We start from the raw sequence: 17,874 nt of genomic DNA, 5'->3' as shown, positions 1-17,874 counted from the left end.
GATTTGTGAAGGAAAAATCAGGTATTTTAGTAGATCCCAAAAAGTAAAATTATAGCACGAGACTCAACTTGAGACACCCCCTCTAGGCCTAAGCCCTTTTCCCTCTTATCCAGAGGAGTGACCCAGCAGCAGGTAGCTCTCAGCTGTAACTTCTCATGCTCTCTTGTCTCCAAGATCAACCGGTCCTCCAGAAAACTAAGCTTCTGTATTCTTGGTGACAAAAAACAGTGCTGCCGTAGCAGGAAGATCCATTTAAGATTTTGTGGTTGTTTTTTTTTTTTTTTTTTAAAGAGAGACAATCAGCAGCCTTTAGTACAGGCTGATACAGGCTCCTTCTCATAAAGCAGCTCAGGTAACAACCCTCCCATCACAGAGGAGCCACGTGCAGCACTGCAGACCAAAGGCAGACATTGGGAACTGAGCCGTACCTGGAAAAAGCAGCAATTCCAGGTTCTCTTATGCCATTCTTTAGTCACAACGGGTACTCCGAGAGCCGGCTGCTCACCCAGGCTCAGCTGACAGGCTGTTTTCTGTGCTGACAGGACAGGTCTTTGGCCAGACTCTGAGAAGTGGAGCTTCTTTACTTATTGCATATTCACCAACAGTCAGCTGCTTTCAACAGGCTCAAATGGATTGCTTTGCAAAATGACTGCTTCCTCTGCTCCAACTCAAAACCATGTTTTGGTGTGGGTCTCGCGTTACTACCGATAAATAGTTTTACTGAGCTGGTCTCGCTGTCTAGTGAGCCCCAGAAGCTGAGCTGCAATACGTTGACCAAGTTAAGGCATTATTTGGAGTTATGTAACTAACTTGTGTTTGAACCTGTGGTTGCCAACGCACACCTCTCAAAAAACCTCTGAAGGACACACGGAGCCCTGAGCCCTTTCGCTACCCAGTGGTAAAAACCACCCCAACCATCTCCACTCGAACAGACCACAAAGAAAAAGAAAACAAAGAATTAAAAGGCTTGGTCCTGAATCAAGCCGAAGCAGCTTTATAATCACGACTTTTATAGAAGGTTGGTCACTGAAGAAGGGATCTATAGGAGGACCAACAGATTTTAACAGAGCAGAGAGAAAAAGGACAGTAGAGCTAACAGAGACAATAGCCACAGCTGTGGCATACTACCAGGCTACAAGCATAAGCAAGAGCAAGAGAATCCGCTTGACTGTCACCAAACTAATGGCTTTTGAGAACACACAGAGGATACCTCAGTGCCTTTTTTTCCCCTAGAATTTCCCCATTTTAGAATGCAACCTTCAAACCTGATGTGCAAAGAGCACCTATCCTGTATTTATCTCAAAAATCAGGCAATATGAAGGCTGACAAGTCTATTAAAACATAAGCGACTCCACACAAAGAGGAGATAGCAGAGGGATCGGAGACCGATCAGGAATGAAGCCAAAGGAGCTCTAGAGATTAGAACATTTTAAGCACAGTTCTCTAGCAGGCACGAAGAGGCCAGCAGTCCAAAGCAGGTTATCAAGACTGTGGAAGGAGCCACCATCCATTCACAGCAGGGTTCAGTCACGTATCTTCCCTCTCCACTTCCCTGCTCTTAAACACAAGCCTCAAGTTTGCAGACTTCATGGTCCTGGCAGAATAATCCACAGGGTGCACACGACAGCCTCCTACCGGAGAGGCACGCTTTTCTGCAAATGGCTGAAACAGCAATGATCTAAAACAACGACCTGTGGGCAGGGAGGGAAAGATCAAGACACGCGTATTTCTTTTCGAGGTTCATTTGCTGAAGCTGTGCTGCCAATCAGCCTTTGACGACTCTCCCTCACCTGTGAGGCTCAGTTCTGTCTCTGCATACTCAGCCGAGTCCCTGAGCTGTCACCTCTGCCAGCCACCTGCCTTGGATGAGAAGCGGAGCCGTGGCCTGAAGTCTCCAGCGTGAGGAGATGGGTGATGTCAAAGCTCACATTCAGATCACCGCTGGAAGAGTGTCAAAAAAAGCCCTGAGCCTGCTTGTCCCCCGCCCAGCACATGCACAGAGTAGCTTTTGTGCGAGCTTAAATGGTGAGGTGCTGGAAAAAGGTTTGTGACCAGTCACAGGGACTAAACAGAGCCCCACGTTACAGAGGTTCTTATTAATAATTCCTAACTTTGTACAGGTACCAAAGCAAGGGTTCTCAGACTGCACAAAACAGCAACCTCATCCTTCCACTTGCAGGTACCAACCCAACATACTCTCCGTGTCCAGCTCTGCAGAAAGCCAGACACCTCCAACCGTTCAAGCAACCAACCAAAATGTGTTGCAATAGAAAGGTAGGTCTGATTTCCAAATCATTTATGTTACATATATACAAACTTTTCTAAACTACAAACATTTAAAGAAAGTGTTGTAAATCCATTTGAGTTTTTCCTAAGCTGCTAAACCCAAAAGAGAGCTTCAGAGTCCCAGAAGGGCTCCAGTATCCAGACCGAGATGATACATTATTTCTCTCTTATACAGCATTAGGCAAGACCAGTACAGTATCTGAAAAAAAATGCACAACAATTTCCCTACCCCTGAAAAACCCCAGAACACAGCCCTGCAGATGTATATTCACAAGCCCCCACTGTTGGCTGCAACAAAGCTATGGATTGACTGTTGTTTCTAAATATGAGCAGTGAGAGATGTTTTTACATTCATTGTTTGTCTTTCAAAAACAATCTTTTCGTATCTTTTTTTTTTAATTCTTATTTTGATATCTCATACTATATTAATTTATTGTCTTAAACCAGTACTACTAAAAGACGACTACAAGGCTATATTCTTTGTCAACTGAACACATACAAAAGATACAGCTCTCCTTAACCAAGTACTACAGCCTGCCCTCAAATACATACGCCTCCTTTAAGAGAATTCACGTGAGATGCAAGCATCTCATTGCTAGAACTTTTGCCTTGAGAACTGGCCGCTTTAACAGGTGAAATACACAAACCAGCTCACGAACACTAATGCAAGTAAAGTGCTTGCCTTCAACAACATGTACTTCTGTAAGTCCTTCAAAAAGTGAATCTGTTTTCTCCTTTCAGAAAATCTTCATGCAAAGAACGGCTTCATTTGCGTGTCATAATCATAAATTAAATAAAATAAGCCAGCCATAAAGGCTAGATAAATATTAGGTTTGGACATGTTGCTATACTATTTAGAGAGCCACAGAGACCAACACACAGCACTCTCACATACACACACAAGCCTTTCCACTAGTTAGAAAGGATTTTCTCCTGCAAAAGAGGATTTGTAGAAAGAACAACGTTCAGACAAGAGGAAAGGGGAGTTAAAACCCAGCCTCCTATATGCTAATAAATAAACTGCTCTATTGCAAGATTCAGATCAAAGGTTTAAAAAGGCAAAATTATGCTACTATTAGAGAATATCAAAATATTACTGTTATCATCACAAGTGGCATATATGCAAAATGCAGTTGCACAATAATGCCTAGGCAGATAGAGAGCAACACTAAGTCTGCCGACTAAAAGTGAACGATATACCCATTTTAGTTTTCTGTCTAGTCTTTTGGCATCTTTGCATATGGTGCAAAAGCAGAAGCTACCAAAGAATATCACGTCTCGTATAGAATATTAAATAATTTCTCCAGATAAGACTGGTGCAACAATAGCTAATTTTAAATCTGCTATGAGTAACACAGTCAAACCTAGTTAGTATGCAAGAAACTTATCTCTTAACACAGAATGCAAAGTTATGATGCAACAGCATGAACAATCCCTGGTTGTCCAGTTTTCAGTATAAAGGTAGTGCATAGATCCAAGTTTCTATTTCAGTTTGCTGAACGGAGAAGGAGCTCCCATTTCACTTTTGCTGGGCAGCCTGGAAAGCTTTCAGTTCCAGCTGGTACCACTCCGGTGCTTCTGGCCCATTTTGCCCAACGGGGTTGTGATCGTATCCGTAAGCCACTGTTAACTCTTCATCCTTCTCCACAGCCCTGATGGTACGGATACACTTGATAGGCCCAAAACGAGGATGAACAAACCTAGACAAAGAATAAAACACCTTTGCTAGGCTTAGCCATCAATTCACAGACTCTGTTAGCCCCTTCTACAGTTTCAGAAGTCATTCACAGTTCAGAGTAATATCACATAATCTGACATCAGATGACTAGATTGCTTTGAGTCAACCTTATAAAGACTTTAAGTAATAAGGGCAAAAATATCAATACATTAAAGCAGCTTTGTGTAGCTCTATTATTTGAAGTTTTCCAACTGCCCTGCAACATTGCTTGTTTGTAATAAATAAAGTTAACCATTGCCACATGCCTTGGGCTTGCAGAGGTAAACAGCTGCATGACAGGAGAAACAGTATAGATTATGACAGACTGGAGAGCACGGAAAATTGCTCATCTTAATTTCCTTAGTACAGGTTACCTACCGAACAATCATAACATACTTCTGTACCTCTTTTCCCAGGGTCCCACAGTAAAGGGAACTGGCTTATTTAATGAAGGAAAACTATTTTCTACATACCTAAATGGACAGAGCTGTGGAGATATATGTTGGTATGAAAATATTTATACCCTTGGACATATGTATACATCAGAAGTTTCCTAGTGCTCTGCACCAGCTGCAGACCAGCAAGATGCTTGGTTTACGAGTTTCAGAAATGACAGCACATCGATAGCGCTGGTCAAGTAGTTCAGCAAATACGGTGCGGTCCTAGCCAAGCTAGGATTTAGAGAGCCGTGCTTATGCATTTCAGAATCAAGAGGCAGCTCCTAAAGTTCGTAACAAAATTAAGACAGTTGCAAACTTCAAGATACTCCATGGTGTAAATTGCAAGAGACATCAAGCAACCGCAATGCCAGCCGGTTTCCAACTCTGCCCAGGTGAGCTGGAACTCCAGGTCAGTGCCTGGACCTGTTACTCCCAGCCCCACCGGCTGCTCCTCATTCGGCTGCCCAGAAACACCCTGCGAGCCCAGACTGCCGGGCTGCAGCTTCCACCCCGAAACACGGGACTCTACTTACGGGTCATAGATGCAGTTGGGAGTGAAAGAATGGTTGGCCTTATGCCCCAGCGAGGCACAGTACTTGGCGGCGTGGTTGTAGGGCTCTGGCACGTCTATGACTGTTTCATCATCCAGGGATATTGTATTTCCATTGAGGGCCCAGTCTCTGCCGTCTACCTAGTTTGCAAGGCAAAAATCCAGTGTGTGTGTGTGTGTAGGGGTCAACTTTGCCAGCAGTTTGAAAGCAAACATTCAAATATATGCAACTAAAGCTTTTCCTGTACGTCATTTAAAAAAAACAACCAACCACCACTTTTTTTTACGTATAACTAGGTGAACATGCACTTTATTTCAATTAAACTCCATCATATTAAATCCTAAGGGTGGGGAGGGGGTGGGTGTAAAATCCTACTTATAAGATTTCAGAATGAGCAATGAAAATTCAGACTGACTTTTTTCTCTCCTTTACCTCCTGGTGTGTAATTCGCACTCCGTTATAAAAGGACATAACTGTACTGGCTTCTGCTGCTATTTTCGAAAATAACCCTTCTCCAGCACTGGAAATGAGAGAGACATCAACATACACCCTACAAGGGGAAAAGGGCATGGGATTAGTGATTGGCTGCAGTTTTCATTTTCAAGAATTATTATCACAACACTACTGGCATAAAGACTAATACTTCAGTATAATAATAAAACTAATAATAATAATAATTCAAAACCTCCAATTGCAGCTCCTTCTCCTTCCTCTCTTCCACACGTTCCCTCTATTTTCACAAAATGAAGATTTGGTGGGAAGTGGGGGCTGACTTTATCTATCAGTTTGATTTTTTTTTTTTTTTTTTTTAAGTGCCAATCTACTATTACTCCACAATGATGGCTTCAACTTTGAAACACCCTCAATAACATACCAGAATCCCAGAGGTCCCCACTAAGCTGAGATTGCTGATGTGTACATGCACAGATTATTACTCCACTGGGCAAGAGTTTAAGGTGAAGCCCTAGATCTTCAAGCACTTGATGCAAATTAATGCCAGCATTTTACTAATCACTCATTTAGATATTTCAAAGTATCAGAAAAGGACTACAACCAAGATATCTACAGAGCAAGGCCTCTTAAAAAATTCTAGGTAAAAAGTGTAATTGCGGCATAGCCATGGAAGAGGTATCACTGACTGACTATGGTAAGACAATTGCTTGAGGAACATGTTTTGACATTACAGGCTTGTCACAAACAGTATCTCACTTTCCTCTAGCTTGATGATTTACTCTTGCCACTTTGCTACATCTGTAGGGAGGGGAGAAAACTTTGTACAGCGCATGCCATCCAGCGAGACACATCGAATGCAGCACACTGCAACCTGAAACTAGTCACACATCTAGAAAATAGGGAACAGCGTACTTTTTTGGTCAGAATGTTGTAGATGTGGGCTATTATTGGAGTCCAGGACTTGACTGAATGTCTTTGAAATGCTAAGAAATGATCCTAGTTTAATCTCTGAAAAAGTATTGCTGTGTTCTATCCACTAGAGTGCAACTTGATTGATTGAATTTCTTTCTGATTCGCACAAGTCAAACGCTGACTGATGTGCAGTAACGGGTTCCATTTCACAAACCCTTACACGCTTTTTCTAATTTTGCATGAGAAAAGGTTTGCAAAATTAGGTCCTAAAGATGTAACAGCAAAGAAATAAGGACAATACTGAAAGGGGGGAGCACAAAAAAAGCCTACCTCTCTGACTCATAAGGGTCAGGAAGAAGTGCATTTGTAGAAATGCAGGATGAAGTAGATTTGTCAAAACTGTATACTGGGCCTAAAAAAACAGAAATCAACAAAGGAAATAAACTAACTGGCAATACTGAAAGCATGCAACCCTTAACTTAATCAAGACATTCAAAAATTAGATTTTAATGACTGCAAGAAATAAATGTTATGCTTCCAAAAAAACGTATTAAACAGAACTGCACCTGTAAGAAGTCTTCAGTGAGATACTGTTTCTTGATTATTTTTTCTGCTCAACATACTAGAGTAGCAGTATTATCACAAAAAGGTGATATATATGTTATTCAAACTACCAACTTTTAAAGAAGGACTGGAACAGTCTTTCAAAACTGACCCTCCCAGAGTCTCTAATTAAAAAGTAAAGCAAAATTTAAAATTATATATTCAATAACACATTAATTATAAAAAAACTTGGACTATTTCAAGCATGAAATGTTTTCTAGTCCAAATCCTGAAGAGACTTCAGCCAGAAGATAGTGTTCAGTAATCACAAAGTACACTTGCTACAGTCATTTATTTCCTGCCATTAATAAGCAACTCAGTGATACAGCTCTAATTATATCCTTACATCCCTCTACAATCAACTGCCAGAGGACCATCTGGGAGACAGGTTAAGATGCAGGTGGAAGCAAGATGGGAAAAAACCCCAAACCACAATATTACAAAGTTTGATAAAAGCCCGTTGTCCCTGGTGTCCAAGGTCTGTTCTGGCTGAAGGCAGCTTCCTCCAGAGTATAATTCAATCCTGTTTACAAAGCACAACTGTACCCTCTCAGAAGCTATCTTTTAAGTTACATTTTGATTTGCTATCACAACCGAGAGATTTAAAAAATAAAAAGTCACATGCATTTGCTTCTCAACGCCTTTCCACTGAGTTTTATGTTCTTATTTCATATCAATTGAGACAATCTTTGCTGGCAAAACACTAAATGCTTTAGCATAGTCACTGTTTATTATTACTCATGGCCCTGCCCTCAGCTTAACCCACTCACCTCCAAAACATCACGTACACCTCCGAGCAACAAAACTACCCCAGAACTACGGGCCCAAGGCACCCCTGCCCTGGAGAAGGAGCACTGGCTACGTGGGCCAACGGCAGCACCCTCACCCCAACCGTTTCACAGCCACTTTCTATCAGCAGGACTAGAGAGACTGAGGGGTGCTGGTGAATCAGACTGTTACACAACGACTGAATCTAGTCCACTAATTCCAGCCCCTGTGCCCTTTCAGCCCCGTCACACCGATGCCAGAACATTCACAGCGCTAACGTTCGCTTGCACAAACCCAACTGGCAGAGCTACAACCAAACCACAGCCTCCCTCTCCACTTTTAGCTATTTTACTAACAAAACAAAGCCTGTGACTTGTGCCAGCATTAGCACGGTTAAGCAGGTTTTCACGCTGGCACAGATGGCAACGCTGCTGTGCCAGGAGCAGGACTGCGCCCAGGAGCACGCGAGAGAAAGGTTACGGTTACGAAATGCGATTCAGCAGCACCACCGCATGGGTCACTTCCCCTTTTGTCCCAAAGGGATGGCTCCACGTGCCTTTCTGCCCAACTCTATAATTTAGAAAAGGGGCTTCTCACTAATAGACTTATTATCTCATCGCAGCCAGCCTTTAGAGTCTCTAATAGGGAACATTATAGTAACTAAGCTGTTGGCAGCGAAGAGCTTGTAGCGAGAATACAAATTTCTGCGTTAGCTGGACTTACTGCCTGGTACTACTTCAAACTGAGGTTTCCCATCCTCTACAGATGTCAGAGTTGCCAGTTTTGCTTCTATCATTTCTCCATCTATGAACCTTCCAGAATACGCAGTCTTTCCATCAGGGTACACATAGGCTATTTTCTCTCCAGTCATCTCCCCTTCTTCGTTCACTTCTCCCACGAGGCTGCCTCCATCCTGAAAGCACAGGCAAGAAAGAAAAGGCAGAGCATTTAGTTATACTTTACTGTGTTCAGTAAATGAAAAAGGTTTTTCCCAACTTTTGGAAGTAGTAATCTAAGCTACGGTTAAGTTCAGATGCAAGATCATGAAAATGTGAGTGAGAAACAGACACATGAAGCAGCTGGCTGAAGTCATTTCAGTCAGGATAAAACTGACAAAAGAAATGAATGGGGTTTTCTGTGTTGCTTGAAATAGGCAAACCCGAAGTCTTTCCTTCCACGTGACACAAATACTGAGTTTCAATTGGCGATTTTTTTATGTGAACAGCCTGCAAACCAAGGCCCAAAGCCACATACAAACTTTGTCTGAGTTTTCTTAGTATGATACTGTGCTGGAGGAAAGACAAAATTAAAACGCTGCCTTGCTCACTGCTAATTCATGGTACATCAAAAGAATTGAGCCTATTTAAAAAAAAGGAAAAGATTCGTTGGATGACCAGAGAGTTTCTCTGTCCCAGCATCCCCCCCCAATGTCAGGTGGTACTCGATGAGAACAACTGTTTGCTGAAAGCCATCATCAGCAACACTCTTCCTCTCTAAGGTTTACACATTTTAGCCCTGGGCTTTGCCATCTGTGATTTGCCTGCAACTCCGGTTAGGTCTATTTACAGAATTGCAGAATGAGATGCATAGATTAGCACAGGTCTAATGACTTCAGGTGTTTATTTCAAAAAGGATAAGGAAACATTTTCAAATAAGGCCCTGGAGCAAAAACAGCAGGTGTGATGTGGAAACAGACTGATTTAGATCAAGACTGCTGCACATAGACTCTATTTCAGAGTGGCACCATTTTGTTCAACTCCAAGGATGAAAGAGCTTCAAACATACCGTAGTAAGGAACAGTGAACCTTAAGTTTGGGTACAAATTTGTGCACATAACATCATGCAGAGAACCATGCATTAACAATTGCTTCCACAGCAAAGGTTTTTTTTTTTAGGCTGGCAAGATGATAAACAACCTCTAAACATCCACATTTCCAGAAGGTACAGCAACACTTTGTCAGCTGGAAGATGAAACAGGAGACGTATCACCTGGAGGGTCAGCTGTGTGTATTTTATACACTAGTACTGAAAAGCTGCTACTTGTTTGGCAGCGTACACCAAGCATTTGTTGATTCTAACACATGCTTAATGGCAATAGTGAAAACCAGTAAATAAATTGCACAGCCAATGGTGAGCATTTGAAATGAATCTGCAACTGAAGTATGTGCAATATGTAGCACTGAAATAGATTGGGTTTTGACCAGCAGCTTAATTACATACAGATGTTTCCCCCTCCTCAGCACAAGGTAAAGGTTGAAAGGTTCAACTCTGGAGTGCTGTGTAAGGCTGAATAGGAATTAAAATTTTAAACATTTACATTAAAAAAAACCCCTAGAAACCCGTACAACCATTATTGGCCTAACTAGCACGGTTATAAAAGCACGAGATTTCCAGAGGAATATCTGAGTGTTTACCAAGAATCAGAAAGATAAAATTCTAGCCTGCTTAATGAGCAAAGCACTTGTCTGCACTCCAGTCAGAGGCACAGCTCTCATACCAGTTACATCTGATTTGTCGGGCGAAGTGAGGCTTCACAACATACCCTGCAGAAATGGGCGAAGTCTACCCTCCTAGTTAAATAAGAGCAGCAGGTTTCAACAGCTTGCATGGCTCCCATGCTCCTCACCTGCAGTCAGACTACAGAGTGGCAAAATCACCAGCCCAGCCTTCCCAAGGAGATACATATACATAAACGTACTTCCAAGGGGCTGGGTTCCATGGAAGATGAAAACAGTGGCGGCATTTCGCAGTCTTGCTGAATCCTGCCTACTGGGCAAACACTCAACACTGAAAAGGTTTAACTGTATGTTGGGTTATCCAAAACCGGAATGCACAGATCTTCCACCCAGATTTTTGTGTGTTGATTTCTGGATAACTGGGTCATGGTGGATATTTGTTTCAGCTGGGGAAAAAAAGAAAGCTACATAATGGTACTATTCTGCAATGAAGACAGCAGGTGGTTGAGCTTACCGGGTAATAAATCCAACAAACTCCATGTCGAATGTTGTCTTTATACTGGCCTTTGAATATCAGCCGCCCATCACTGTCATACTCCTGGGCTGGTCCATTCAGCTCTCCATCCACATACGTGCCATGAAGGACCACTCCATCCTCGTAAGTGTAGATTCCCTGGCCTTGCAGGGCATCATCAACATAGTACCCTTCCAGGGTGCTGGTAAAGAGAGAAAGAAAACAGCAGTGGAAGACTATTCACCTCTCTAAGGGGTGAGCCCAAAGTCTTGGCAAGAGGCACAGCACAACCCTGCTCTTCTGCTTGCCATTCTACATATTATTGGTACAGAGGGGCTGAGGGAAAACCTTCAAGAAAGTCAGATCCTAGGAGGAGGTAACTGTTGATGCCTGGCTTGCTGTTGCTGGGTACCCTACAACCCTCCCCAAAACGTATACCACCACTGCAACAACCACAGTTTTTCTTCATTTTCTCGGTGGCCTCTCCCCAAGAGCCCAGGCTGTCGTGGGGCAGACTGAAAGGTTTGCTGGAAGGCTCGGTGGCAGCTGCCAGGGCTTAGTTGCTGGGACATCGCTTCCAGCATCTCTCCTCCGTGTCCACCTCCAGGCATCACTATCCCCCATGTCTGAAACCCTGATGCGCTTGCTAGTTTCAACCAAATTTGAGGGGCACAAGGGAATGGGGAGTAGGAAGGTAAACCTGACTTCTCTGGAAAGACAAGATGAAAAACACAAACTTCTTCCTACGGACCTCCAAAGCAGAGAACAACTTACGCTGTCCTTTCACCAGGGTGCGCTGCATGGGCACAGCATTATTCATCTAAATTACACTGCTGAGCTTTTTTTATAGGCTGGGATAGCAAATACAGCAGCGAATGGACGTTCACGGTCAAGGAAGAAATTATTGCTCAAGCAGGCTACTCCCACGTTAGGATTTTCTACCTCCTACCAGTTTGGACCTTTACTGACATCCCTCTGGTGAGATGAAATTGAACCGCCATACGGGTGAACCACAACAGGGCACAAACCGCAACCTGCTACCCGTTCAGCATTGGCTCCCTAGCAATACACTTAGCAGCAATCCGTACCGAATTTGCTAAAAGCTCTGTCATTTTTCATGTATTTCTATTAAAATGGAACATGGCCTGTCAAACAGAACTAGTGCTGCACTTGGATTTGAACAAAGAAACATTTCACTTCAGTTTTGTCTTGCAAACCCCTTAGAAGGAACGCAATAATATCTCGCGATCTGCTTCGCTTCCTTTCTTAAAAAAAAAGGCTGCTGAGAGAAACTACAAAGAATTAAAGGATAACTGTAAAAGAAGATCTACTCAGTTATTTCTTTCTCAGGTTAGAACTAGCATAAGGAAATACAAACTGTTTAGCTTTTACCCCAGCATACGTAGCTAACAGACAGCTGCAGTACACATACTTTCACTGCATAATTCTTTTTCTGATGCAGATGTCTAAGGTATAAGCCCAAACAGCATCTAGGAGCACACAACTCTACGTGTTTTACAAAACTTTACAAAACAGATTTTCAAGAGCTGCGGAAGGAATGTTTTCTCAGAATTGACTTTCTGGTTTCTAAAGCTTCACTCTCTGTTTTTACATAGCTTTGGCAAGCTGGCTGAGGCTTCCATGGGAAAATACACTACATTAAAAACCTCAATGCAAACCAGATGTAGAGCCGGAAGGGGCAGGAAAGCTGTTTTACTTTTCAGTTGGATGAATTTCTTGATCCAGGTTGCTACAGAGCTGTACAGACAGCTACGGCACCACGGCACAGGGAAGGAGCAGAGCAGATGAGGGAACCACCAGAAATCTGTACACTTACTCAACTATAAATGACACCACTTTCTCCTCTAGTTTATTACAGATCACCAGATTTGAATTTCATTGTAGCTGGCAACACACACAGAGTCCACATGTAGGACTGCTCTTTAAAAGCAGCTGCCACCCCCAGTTTATCTAATGAAACAGACCAAACAACCTTGTCACCTTTAATGGTATTAGTTGAAGTTAACAGTTGCTAAATTATGCACTGGAAAAAAATACCTTTTCTTTTACTGTAACTCAAATCTTTAGGTTTTCTTTCACTGTATTAAGCTCCAAACAATGTCCAAAAGATCCATCTCTTTCTACTCTCACATCATCTACAGAAATCAAAAGAAAAACACCTACAGAAAGAATTCCACGTCTTTCAACCTTGCCTAAAAAGTCAGGTTCTCTAAGACTTCTATTCTTTTCACAGTTTTTGAGTTATTTCCACCCCGCTCCTCCCTCTCTCTTTTTAAGCTCTCAAAGTATGGTGTCTGCAGCCAGACACAATACTTGCAACTAAGACCTGACCAGCGCAAGGAGGAATAAATAAGCTGTGTCTTGCATAAACAAAATATTGTTAATACAAACTCTGAGCTAGCCTATATTTCTCCAGTTTGCTTCTCAAATTATCATATTTGTGATAATGTAAAGTTTTACTAAAGTCAAGATTTATCAGATGTACTGTCTTCCCATTATCCACCAGGCCTAGAAGGGATCTAGGATACCCATTACCTAAAAAATAAATCAGTGATAAGAGTTGGGGGGCTGGGAGGGTGAATACTTACTGCAATATGCTTCCAGGTATGAAGTTACCTTGATAGACCCTGATCCATTCATCACCCACTCCCTGATCTCCCACTTTTCCCTCTATATGGGAACATTGAAAACTTATTCTTAAAAATAATACCGTTCTCTACTGTGTTCTGGCAGATGTCAGTTTACAAGCGTTTCTAGTTAAGGGAGAACAGCAGCTCCAGCTCTGTGCCAAACACAGCTCTCCTGCTCACAGTTATTGCGCAAAGTGTTTTGTAAAACGTACTCCCGTGAGCATTAGCACCAATGAAAGCTCAAGTACACAATGCAAAACAGGGAGTATGCCAGAGAAACTTCTCTCTCCGAAATAGTATGTTGGGTTTCGTTGCATTTTTGAAGGGGGAGGAAAAGACAACTGATATTTCATTCCAGGTTTCCACTCCCTTAAATAATCAACGGGAAGGGGGCAGCTATTCCAATAAAGTGAAAAGTTTTCACTGAGGCAAACAAGGCAGCCAACCCTGTTTCCCAACACTCAAAAAATGAGAATGCCTACATCGCTGCCAGTCCAGCGTCTTACAGGACTCAACTATTCCCAAATAACAGACCCACAGCAGTTCAGCTGTCAGCCTTTACCAGCAGCCTGCGAGGGAAACAGATCCGGGAATGCTGAAACCAGCTAACTTCCACACAATACTGTAAGGGGAGAGGTGTTTTGAGAAATTTCTCTTTGTATAAACACTCAGCCTTGCCCATGGCACAGTTAATGGAAACAGCACATCCTGTTTTATGCCAGGTCATTCTTCCTGCAACACGTCATGACATCTGAACGATCCACTTCAGAGAGCAGCTTACTCTTGCTAGCTGGGAGTAGCTAGGTAAATTGCAGTATCTTTAGTAACTAGTCACTGCTCTGTTAAGGCTGCTTTAGCTCAATTAAAATAAACTTAGGGCAGGTTATAAAAATATTCCATTTTCCAAAACCACATTACTGACTATTTGTGTATATTTTCATTCTGCTAGACCCTGAAGTCATACAGCAGCCAACTGTTCCATTTTTTAAGGGTTATGAAAATTAAAAAAAAAAAAACAAACCAAAACCAGAAGAGTTGGCAACACTGAAGCGGTACAGAAGAGGCTCAGCAGCAGCCTGAGTTTTCCCACAGAGCACTGCCTGTACCCTGGATTACTTGGAGGAGCAACCCTACAAACAAAATAGTGGGTCAGTTTCTCTGACTGTACAATCAGCAACTGCTCTGCTGAGATCATCAACAAGCACAGAAGTGTTATGTACATGTGTCCACAGAGATGCTGTCTGCCAACTTAAAAAAATAAGGCTATTTTAGAGAGGTCAGCTGCTGGGCAGTACTGATTTTCAGTTACTCATACAAGATTTAATAAGCCCATTACCAACAACAGTGGGGATTTTTCTTCATCCAAGCTTGGAGGCCTGATCAGTTTCTGCATAACTGAATAAATATATTATCTTTCTCATGAAAAAAACCCCATGATCCCCAGTATGAAGCAATTGCAAAGCCAAGTGCAGACAAGGAGCTGACTCACTGAGACAGCACAATACCTCCGCTCCTGCTCAGAAGTTCGCTGAGCAGGAGGAGAGTAGACCCGGCATGACTGTCAGTTTAACGGCTGCTATTCATAGTGCCACCGACAGCTGCAAAACCATGAAGAATCGTGTCATTTTATACATCTGCTGCTCCTTTGGAGGAAGTTCTGAGCAACTGCAGAGAGAAATGCTGCAGTTGGGGGAAGATGTACAAGGTGTTCATAATGAAGACCTGAGAAGAAAATACATGCTTAGGCAGACATTAGGCCAATTTCACTGTCTCAATTCCCAGTGAAGAGAGGGGAAATTATAGGGGCTTTTCTGAAATTAAAATTGGGCCACAAGCAACTTGCAGAGGATTAGGTAGACTTGGGAACAAAACCTGTATTTAACTCAGTCCTTTAACCGCTAAATTTTCAAGACCAAGCAGAGGGTAAGCCTCTCTGTCAAGGTCCTACGTCTGTGCGTGAGGTCTGGCGCAGGGAGCTCCCAGTCCAGCTGCAGTCTCTGTATAGGCCTATAAGACCAACAAAGAATTCCACCTGCAGTTATGCACTTGAACTTTGTAGTCCAAGTTGCTGTCAGCGTGGTTTCCAATAGCTCTGACCACCTCCCAGTTCTTATGGTCTCCAATTAGTTCATAACTTCTACAGTGCTAAAAGAGCTCACACCGCTGCATTTTCCCACCAGGAAACAACTCTAGGCATCACGTTACACACAAAGCCCCCCAAAGGTATGGCTACAGCAGCAGTAGAGAAAACCTTCCAGCTACAGTTTTTAATGAGAAAGCTTATCCAGAAACTCAGCAGCATACAATCAATGTAGATTAGTTTTGTATCACTGCAAGCAGGGAGGCAGAATATAGAAGAAAAATTGAAGAGTCAGTATCTACCTTCCATCAAAAAAGAAGAACTTGCCGCGGCCATTTTTCTCTCCATGCACAAAGTTTCCCTCAAATCTGTCTGTCGATGAATAGGTGACTGTACAGAATCCATGTGGCAACCCATCGTCATCTAGATGCCCTGAAATAAAATCCAGACAAAGAGCAAAAGAACACATTAAACATTATATAAAATTGCAAACCTGTTCTGATCACGTAGATGCTTGAAATGCAGTAGCTCCCAGTAATCCACACCAAAACATTTGACAGGAACAGCGATCAGAGATTCAGTACAACTGAAGTCTGTACTTGTGTAACACACCATAATACTATGCCCTTTCAACATGTCGGTCTTGCTATTTCATATTTTAAATGCAGCTCTCCAGTGCCCTTCTCATGTGTTCCCGCTACATCCCCCCATCCCGATCCCTCTCCTAGCTGTATCAGTTTTCCCCATTACAGCTGTTGCATATGGGGAAAGCGGAGTGAGGACACACTTGGATCTTCATCTGCCTGGGTCTGTATTTTACAGAATACAATCGGCCAACTCTGATTAAGTTAAAGCATAATAAGGCTCCTAGTGCATCTCCATCTGCTTCTTCAAAGCCAAAAGAAAATGGAAGGAGTGTTTTAAACAATTGTCTAGTTTACCTGTGAGAACTTAGGAGTCCTTAGCACCGCGTTAGCAGGACTGCTCCAACTGCAGAAGGAAGATGCTCAAGCTCAGCAGGGCTGCTTTAAGCACAGCGATACACCAGACACAGGAGTAACGAGCTCCCATCGTGACATTTTATCAGATATAAATTTTGCATGAAAACTCATGTCCAAATAAAAGCTAGTGTATATTTACATTCTTCCACGTTTCTAAATAAAAACTGACCTCTGATCCCAAGTCTCTTGGTGAGGCATACAAAGCCTATGAGAGATGAGACAACTCAGACATCCACTTCTACAGGCTTTGGGTCAAGCTCTTCCCTGACCAAATTTGCGCAAAACTGAAAAGGTTCAACACACATATGGAAAGGCAGAAACAATCTCCAATGTGACAGGGAGTGATTACAGCCGAGGCTGACGCAGGCAGCAAGAGGCACTTCAGTATTACCAAACCTTGAGTCCTACGCTCAGAGAGAAAACAAGCTATTAAGACAGGAGTGGGAAAAGCCAACCACCCATGTGGCTTCAGAAATCCATCTATTCATGCCCTGATTGCAACAGGTCCACAGGGTTCTGCGAGGACAAGGGTACCCAGAGGGCACATGCACACCCACGTGTTCTTCTCGCATCGCCGTAAGCTACTGCTTCCTTGGGATGCTTCACAGCCCCTCGGGGACATCACAGACAGGGCATGGTAAGGATGTGGGGCAGCACCTGGTTAAGAAGTCCTCTCCTGTGAGGTGCATGACCTGCCCTAGCCTTTTAATACAAGAATGACTGGCAGAAGAATGCCAGACAGCACAGGATACTTTGTCAGGATATATTTCCAAACTTTTGTCTATTCAAAGTAAAATTTCATTTAAAAAAAAAAGGCAAGACAAAGAGGAAGGAAAAAAAAGAGCTAAGCGAATGTTCCTCAAAGTAACGAAGTAAGGCTGTACAGGTTTATTACCCATCTCCTGCACTTGTTGCAGTGAGTACGGAAATGCACCTAGAAAGAAGGGGTACAGGAGAAAATAATGGTGATATACCTGAACTCATCCAAGAGCCAAGATTCCTTCCTTCACCCTTCCCACACGTGCTCCCAAAAGTTTCTCTCGCTCCTGCTCTGGCACTTGCCTAGCACCCTCTGCAAGTAGCACAAGCCACTAAGTTGGCAGAAAATTCCTCCCTCTGTTGTTTTGTTGCTGGTTCAGGAGGCTGACCCCACATCCCACCACCACGGCAGAGCTGGGAGCTGACCTGTCCCTCTCAGGGGTAGCAACCCACCTTGCTTCCAGTTCACCCAGCTCACAAAACATCACTGCGCTCTTAATTTAAGTTCCCAGTCCAAGCTAGATTGAAAACAGTTAAAAGTTTGAAAAGTTAGTAAAACCAATCAGACACTGCTTACTGTCCAAGCTGAGAGAAATAACAGTAAAAAGAGAGAGCAAAAGGCGTGTGTGGGGAGCTACATCACTAAAGGCTTTTAATAACTTTGAAGAGGAACCCCTTAAAAC

General features: G+C 42.8%; 1 protein-coding gene across 1 annotated transcript; it reads right to left on the bottom strand.

The window, feature by feature from the left end:
- Nucleotides 1-270: 270 nt before the first annotated feature.
- SETD7 (SET domain containing (lysine methyltransferase) 7) lies at nucleotides 271-17,004 on the bottom strand. The gene is made up of 8 exons (XM_010583627.1): nucleotides 16,986-17,004; nucleotides 15,734-15,863; nucleotides 10,701-10,902; nucleotides 8,454-8,643; nucleotides 6,690-6,771; nucleotides 5,427-5,544; nucleotides 4,977-5,134; nucleotides 271-3,986 (listed from the first exon to the last, which is right to left on the bottom strand). The coding sequence occupies exons 1-8, from the start codon at nucleotides 17,002-17,004 to the stop codon at nucleotides 3,806-3,808; spliced, it is 1,080 nt and encodes a 359-aa protein (XP_010581929.1). The 3' UTR covers nucleotides 271-3,805.
- Between the last annotated feature and the right edge of the window lie 870 nt (nucleotides 17,005-17,874).

This window comes from Haliaeetus leucocephalus, unplaced genomic scaffold, assembly GCF_000737465.1.
Source record: "Haliaeetus leucocephalus isolate CR32 unplaced genomic scaffold, Haliaeetus_leucocephalus-4.0 Scaffold924, whole genome shotgun sequence".
In the NCBI taxonomy this organism is placed as follows: domain Eukaryota; kingdom Metazoa; phylum Chordata; class Aves; order Accipitriformes; family Accipitridae; genus Haliaeetus; species Haliaeetus leucocephalus.
Note: the sequence above shows the minus strand (reverse complement) of the source record. Positions and strands in the feature narration are given on the sequence as shown.

What these genes read in the sequence shown, in the direction of transcription:
- SETD7 (XM_010583627.1), bottom strand. An exon ending in GTTTGAAGTAGTACCAGGCA is followed by an intron (nt 6,772 to 8,453) that starts GTAAGTCCAGCT and finishes CTGTTTTTTTAG; the next exon opens with GCCCAGTATACAGTTTTGAC. An exon ending in GACCCTTATGAGTCAGAGAG is followed by an intron (nt 5,545 to 6,689) that starts GTAGGCTTTTTT and finishes TTCCCCTTGTAG; the next exon opens with GGTGTATGTTGATGTCTCTC.